This window comes from Plectropomus leopardus, chromosome 9 (genome assembly GCF_026936395.1).
Source record: "Plectropomus leopardus strain MGB_pleo_1.0 chromosome 9, ASM2693639v1, whole genome shotgun sequence".
NCBI lineage: Eukaryota > Metazoa > Chordata > Actinopteri > Perciformes > Serranidae > Plectropomus > Plectropomus leopardus.
Window position 1 is genome coordinate 20,358,512 of NC_142184.1, and position 6,801 is coordinate 20,365,312.

General features: G+C 37.6%; 1 protein-coding gene across 1 annotated transcript in view; it reads left to right on the plus strand.

Moving 5' to 3' along the window:
* The window catches only part of cacna1sb (calcium voltage-gated channel subunit alpha1 Sb), a 50,254-nt gene extending 43,649 nt beyond the window's left edge, over positions 1 to 6,605 (plus strand). The window contains exons 40-45 of the mRNA XM_088082182.1: positions 3,430 to 3,555; positions 3,707 to 3,915; positions 4,011 to 4,075; positions 4,280 to 4,326; positions 4,412 to 4,465; positions 4,964 to 6,605. Of these exons, the coding sequence (XP_087938308.1) occupies positions 3,430 to 3,555; positions 3,707 to 3,915; positions 4,011 to 4,075; positions 4,280 to 4,326; positions 4,412 to 4,465; positions 4,964 to 5,275 (813 nt within the window). The 3' untranslated portion in view covers positions 5,276 to 6,605. The remainder of the gene's footprint in view (positions 1 to 3,429; positions 3,556 to 3,706; positions 3,916 to 4,010; positions 4,076 to 4,279; positions 4,327 to 4,411; positions 4,466 to 4,963) is intronic.
* The last annotated feature ends 196 nt before the right edge of the window (positions 6,606 to 6,801 follow it).

The following is a 6,801-nucleotide window of genomic DNA, read 5'->3' on the forward strand; positions in this document are numbered from 1 at the left end:
ATATTTTGAAATTTTTGCCATACTATAGCCTTGCCTTTTCGGTCATTTTTTCAACATGCTATTTTATGATGTTTTTGAGTATTTTTGCAACTTTAAATGCTATGGCGTGTCTCAGCACGCTATTTTATGCTGTTTTGAGGTGTTTTCAGACGTTTTTGGGACATGTCATATTTTGACATTTTTGCCATACTATAGCCTTGCCTTTTCGGTCATTTTTTCAACATGCTATTTTATGATGTTTTTGAGTATTTTTGCAACTTTCAATGCTATGGCGTGTCTCAGCACGCTATTTTATGCTGTTTTGAGGTGTTTTCAGACATTTTTGGGACATGTCATATTTTGACATTTTTGCCATACTATAGCCTTGCCTTTTCGGTCATTTTTTCAACATGCTATTTTATGATGTTTTTGAGTATTTTTGCAACTTTCAATGCTATGGCGTGTCTCAGCACGCTATTTTATGCTGTTTTGAGGTGTTTTCAGACGTTTTTGGGACATGTCATATTTTGACATTTTTGCCATACTATAGCCTTGCCTTTTCAGTCATTTTTTCAACATGCTATTTTATGATGTTTTTGAGTATTTTTGCAACTTTCAGTGCTATGGTGTGTCTCAGCACGCTATTTTATGCTGTTTTGAGGTGTTTTCAGACGTTTTTGGGACATGTCATATTTTGACATTTTTGCCATACTATAGCCTTGCCTTTTCGGTCATTTTTTGAAGATGCTATTTTCTGATGTTTTTGAGTATTTTTGCAACTTTCAATGCTATGGCGTGTCTCAGCACACTATTTTATGGTGTTTTGAGGTGTTTTAGGCTGTTTTTGGGACATGTCATATTTTGACATTTTTGCCATACTATAGCCTTGCCTTTTCGGTCATTTTTTCAACAAGCTATTTTATGATGTTTTTGAGTATTTTTGCAACTTTCTTTGCTCTGGCATGTCTCAGCACGCTATTTTATGCTGTTTTGAGGTGTTTTCAGCCGTTTTTGGGACATGTCATATTTTGACTTTTTTGCCATACTATAGCCTTGCCTTTTCGGTCATTTTTTCAACATGCTATATTCTGATGTTTTTGAGTATTTTTGCAACTTTCAATGCTATGGCGTGTCTCAGCACGCTATTTTATGCTGTTTTGAGGTGTTTTCAGACGTTTTTGGGACATGTCATATTTTTACTTTTTTGCCATACTATAGCCTTGCCTTTTCGGTCATTTTTTCAACAAGCTATTTTATGATGTTTTTGAGTATTTTTGCAACTTTCAATGCTATGGCGTGTCTCAGCACGCTATTTTATGCTGTTTTGAGGTGTTTTCAGACGTTTTTGGGACATGTCATATTTTGACATTTTTGCCATACTATAGCCTTGCCTTTTCGGTCATTTTTTTCAACAAGCTATTTTATGATGTTTTTGAGTATTTTTGCAACTTTCAATGCTATGGCGTGTCTCAGCACACTATTTTATGCTGTTTTGAGGTGTTTTCAGACATTTTTGGGACATGTCATATTTTGACATTTTTGCCATACTATAGCCTTGCCTTTTCGGTCATTTTTTCAAAGTTTTATTTTATGATGTTTTTGAGTATTTTTGCAACTTTCAATGCTATGGCGTGTCTCAGCACACTATTTTATGGTGTTTTGAGGTGTTTTCAGCCGTTTTTGGGACATGTCATATTTTGACTTTTTTGCCATACTATAGCCTTGCCTTTTCGGTCATTTTTTCAACAAGCTATTTTCTGATGTTTCTGAGTATTTTTGCAACTTTCAATGTTATGGCGTGTCTCAGCACACTATTTTATGCTATTTTGAGGTGTTTTCAGACATTTTTGGGACATGTCATATTCTGACATTTTTGCCATACTATAGCCTTGCCTTTTCGGTCATTTTTTAAACATGCTATTTTATGATGTTTTTGAGTATTTTTGCAACTTTCAATGCTATGGCGTGTCTCAGCACGCTGTTTTATGCTGTTTTGAGGTGTTTTCAGATGTTTTTGGGACATGTCATATTTTGACTTTTTTGCCATACTATAGCCTTGCCTTTTCGGTCATTTTTCAAACATGCTATTTTCTGATGTTTCTGAGTATTTTTGCAACTTTCTTTGCTCTGCAATGTCTCAGCACGCTATTTTATGGTGTTTTGAGGTGTTTTCAGACGTTTTTGGGACATGTCATATTTTGACATTTTTGCCATACTATAGCCTTGCCTTTTCGGTCATTTTTCAAACATGCTATTTTCTGATGTTTTTGAGTATTTTTGCAACTTTCAATGCTATGGCGTGTCTCAGCACACTATTTTATGCTATTTTGAGGTGTTTTCAGACATTTTTGGGACATGTCATATTTTGACTTTTTTGCCATACTATAGCCTTGCCTTTTCGGTCATTTTTTCAACATGCTATTTTATGATGTTTTTGAGTATTTTTGCAACTTTCAATGCTATGGCGTGTCTCAGCACACTATTTTATGCTGTTTTAAGGTGTTTTCACATGTTTTTGGGACATGTCATATTTTGACATTTTTGCCATACTATAGCCTTGCCTTTTCAGTCATTTTTTGAAGATGCTATTTTATGGTGTTTCTGAGTATTTTTGCAACTTTCAATGTTATGGCGTGTCTCAGCACATTATTTTATGCTATTTTGAGGTGTTTCCACACGTTTTTGGGACATGTCATATTTTGACATTTTTGCCATGCTATAGCCTTGCCTCTTCGGTCAGTTTTTAAACATTCTACATTATGATGTTTTTGACTGTTTCTGTAACATACTACTATGTTATACTATTTTGAGGTGTTATCAACCGTCTTCGCAACATTTCAAAATCTGAGATCTTTTGCCATACTATGCACACTATATACATTTTTTCAACGTACCATATTCTGACATTTTGGGGGTTTTTTTGGCCCTCTTTCCGAAACACTTTCCTATGAGGCTTCTCTCTGAGCTATAATTAGTGGTTTTCAGCCATTTTTGGGACATCTCGAAATTTGACTTTTTACGCCATACTACACTATGCGGTTTTTGGCCATTTTTTTGACATGCTATATTATGACATCTTTTGGCCTTTTTTGGCCCTTTTATCAACATGTTATACTATGTCGCGTCTCTACAAGCTATAATAAGCGGTTTTGACATTTTTGAGATGATTTGTCATACTACACTATGCTGTATTAGCCATTTTTTCATTGTACTATATTATAACGTTTTTGGTAATTTTTGGCCTTGTTTTTGACATGCTATTTTATGGGGCTTATACTATGACAATTTTGGATAACTATACCACAAACTTTTTTTTCTTTTTTTTGGTCAACATGCTATACTATGACATTTTTTCAACATGCAATTAACTCAACTTACTTGGTGTAACCTTGGATATATCTGATCTGTGACTTTTGCGCTCCTTTTTCCTCATCCTCCATGTTCATCTAGGCGGGCCTGAGGAGTATCGATGAAGAAGTTGCTCCAGAGATGCACAGGGCCATTTCAGGAGACCTGCAGAATGAGGAAGAGATGGACAGAGCTATGGAGGAGGGTGGAGAAGAGGCACCCTACCAGGTGAGAAATACTATCAACTGCAACATAGTAGAATTCTTAAGAAAAAAGGGAAAAATACAGATTGTTCAGAGTGACTGTCAATTTGATATTGATATTGATATTTATATGATATTCTACATGCAAGTGTGCTCATCTTGCTCTTCATTTCCAGCGTACACACGGTCTATTTGGTAACCGGATGGATACTTTCTCTGCCGAGCCCACCAACACTCAGTCCCAGCAAATGACCAATCAGCGGCCCCTGAAGTTTTCTGAGAGCCAGCCCGAGTCTCCACCAGACTCTGGTGCCTTAATGCCCACTACTGAATTTTTCCCTGCAACCGCTCCGAAGAACAACACCAACAACAACGCCTTTGCAGAGTGAGTACCAAAAACATTCCCATCTATCAAGGAGAACAGATGACATAAGCTCAGGTTGATCGTGTCTGATGGTTGACACTTTTTTTGTCTTTCAGATTTACATTTGATAGAGAAGGTAGCCCCGAAGAGTTTTACAATCCAAGTGAGGATGTAGAGCCAGGTATGTCAAGAGGTCCTTGGATATCAGTCAGTTTAAATGTTGGACAAGCTGATAATAAGACTGTAAAAATATAAACAATTCTTTAATTGAGACTAAAAGTCCAAATGCACCAAAGGTGTAACATGCACCTTTTGAATTGCACCTATCATTTCAAATGTTCCATATAATCATTCATTACATCTGTCTTTATTTTGCCTCTTTCAGACAACATGCGCTCCTGGAACTTCACAGTGAGAACAGACAAAACGCAGGTAACATTTTATCTAGGACTGACAGTGTAAATGACTATGAACAGCTCATATAAACAAAGTACGGATGCATATCTTTTCTTTACAGTTTCCCTATGATCCCGAATATGACCATAGTGCAGCTGACCAGCTCGTTCAGGAGGTAAGTGAGAAAGAATATCTGACTGCCCGCCTCTGGATTTATTTCTCCTTAAAAGTAAACACAGTTAAGGTTTAGTTTTAATTTGGTTGGGACTTTGGATTGCTGAAATTTGGTTTGAGATTTTACATCTCTGTCTGGATTCGGACAGAACTATAAAAAAAACCAGATTATCATTTACAGGCCAAATCCATTTCTATATTATATTTTTTAGAAAACCATCAGTAGTAAGTGTAAGAAAATCTTTCTTTCATGAATCAAAGCTGGGCTGTGATATTATATTTCAATTTCAGGCTGGATTAGCGATTAAGATTTCTTTGAGAGAGATACTCACTGTAGTTTACAAATGTTCCACAGCTGAGCCTGCATGCCGCCATCTGTGGGGTTAAAAAAAAAAACAACACACCATTAACATTATGTAAAATGTCAAGTATAAAATTGCTGCATCATCAGTAACAATAAGAAGAAGTGTTACCGCATGTATCTTGTTGTCTCTTCCAGGCTCTAGTACAAGGCGGCCTGGCCTCCCTGGCCGTAGACCCCAGCTTTGTTTCTGCGGCTAAACAAGAGATGGCCGATGCTATGCACACAACTGTCAATGACATGGAAAGTGTGGCTCAAGGCATCCTCAGCGAACGCGCCGCCAGCGTCACCTCTGTCAAAAAGAGACGTCCCATCCCCGTTCCTCTTCCTGACCCTGCCGTGGCTACACAGGAAACAGGCCAGCCCGACCCGGCTGTGAGAAGGAAGAGACGTCCAATCCCCTCGATTCCCTCCGTACAGAAACTGGATGAGGCGGACTCCAACGTTTAGAGGATGTCACTTGAATTTACGTAATCATTTTGTGATTTTTACCCTTGCAGGTGGCTCTGCCTCACATCACTTCGCTGAGCATGTCGCCCCTGTGACAGTCTGAATCTACTGGCCTGGCTCAAGGACTAAAGGCAGAATGGCTCAGGTTTAATATATTGTCAAGTGTGGTTGAAACTTAACCAAAGAGAATCAATATATCTGATGATGAAACACCTTAATTTTCAGATTTATTGGAAGTAATAAAAATACTAACTCATCTAAGAGTGAACAGATTGACGCACTTCTTTCTTTGTAGCGTTTGTTGAGGTAATCCATTCCAAGTGACTTACGGGACAACCATGTGAGCGAGCTGAGGGTCTACCTGAAGCCTCACTGAGGGAGGTAGGATAGTGGTAACTGGTGATTCAAATAACTCACTGAATACAGGGAGCATGCAGCAGACTTTAGTGCTGCAGGAGTACAGTGGGAAGAAGAAATGAAGAGGAGAAGAATTTCTATGCATCCAGGCCCAGAAACGTCTGTCTGAGCACTCAAACACTCAAACACTTCAAGTATTTCAAGGGCTCTGGTGCAACTATGAAAATGCAAGTGAATACATTGTTTTGTTGGTAAAGCAGTGTCCTCTGATCAGTTAGGACTTGCTGTCTTTTTATCTTTTATTACTGAGGTTTACAGAGCTTTCTCCTGCACGCCACTGTTCTTACATGCAGTTGGTGTTAGCAGATTTTACTGAGATAAAATCTTTCTTTGAAACTTTGGATATAGAGGTACATTTGATCTTTAAAATAATTATCCAAAGATGTAGCTGTATTAAAGTATATGTCCTGTTTAAAGTCATGTTGTAGTCAAACAGTAAGTCACTCTACTGCAACAGATATTAACAGGTTTTCATTTACTTAAATATGTGAAACCTTTGCGTTAGATAAGATTTAGATTAGAGTTAGGGAAACTTCAGTTTGACCATTGCAGATAACGTATCTTCAGCATACCTGGAGTATGGTGGATTACTTAGCTTTACAGCTCACCGGGGCTTACAACTAATTTTATTAATAATGTGTGGGCATAACTCACTGAATTCGATTTATGTTTTGTGCCTTAATGCAAACAGTGACAGGCCATATGGAGGACTTTTTTCTTTACTTTTTTTTTTTACATTATCGTCTGAGCAGCCTGTGTTTTGCTGTCATTTTGTTGCACGGTTTTGGAGATAGTTTGAGTGAATTTTATAGCTCAACCTCGAGTCTCCTTCACTTCTGGATCTATGCTGTTACGGCTAATGTCACATTGGTGTTCTAACTGTGGCAAGAGAAATAAATCATCCAAACATTCATTTCTGTCTTAGTTTTCTTTCTGCAAGCCACAGTGGACATCCAACGACACAAGCTGGGATTTGGAAAAAGGGAAAAAAAACTTACACACTATAGTTTATAGTATAGTTACACAACGTTTTCCACTATTAAATAAAAATTTGAGCTAATGAATGCATTGATGAGAGGTGCATACTTTGGGCACTGCCCCCTGCAAAA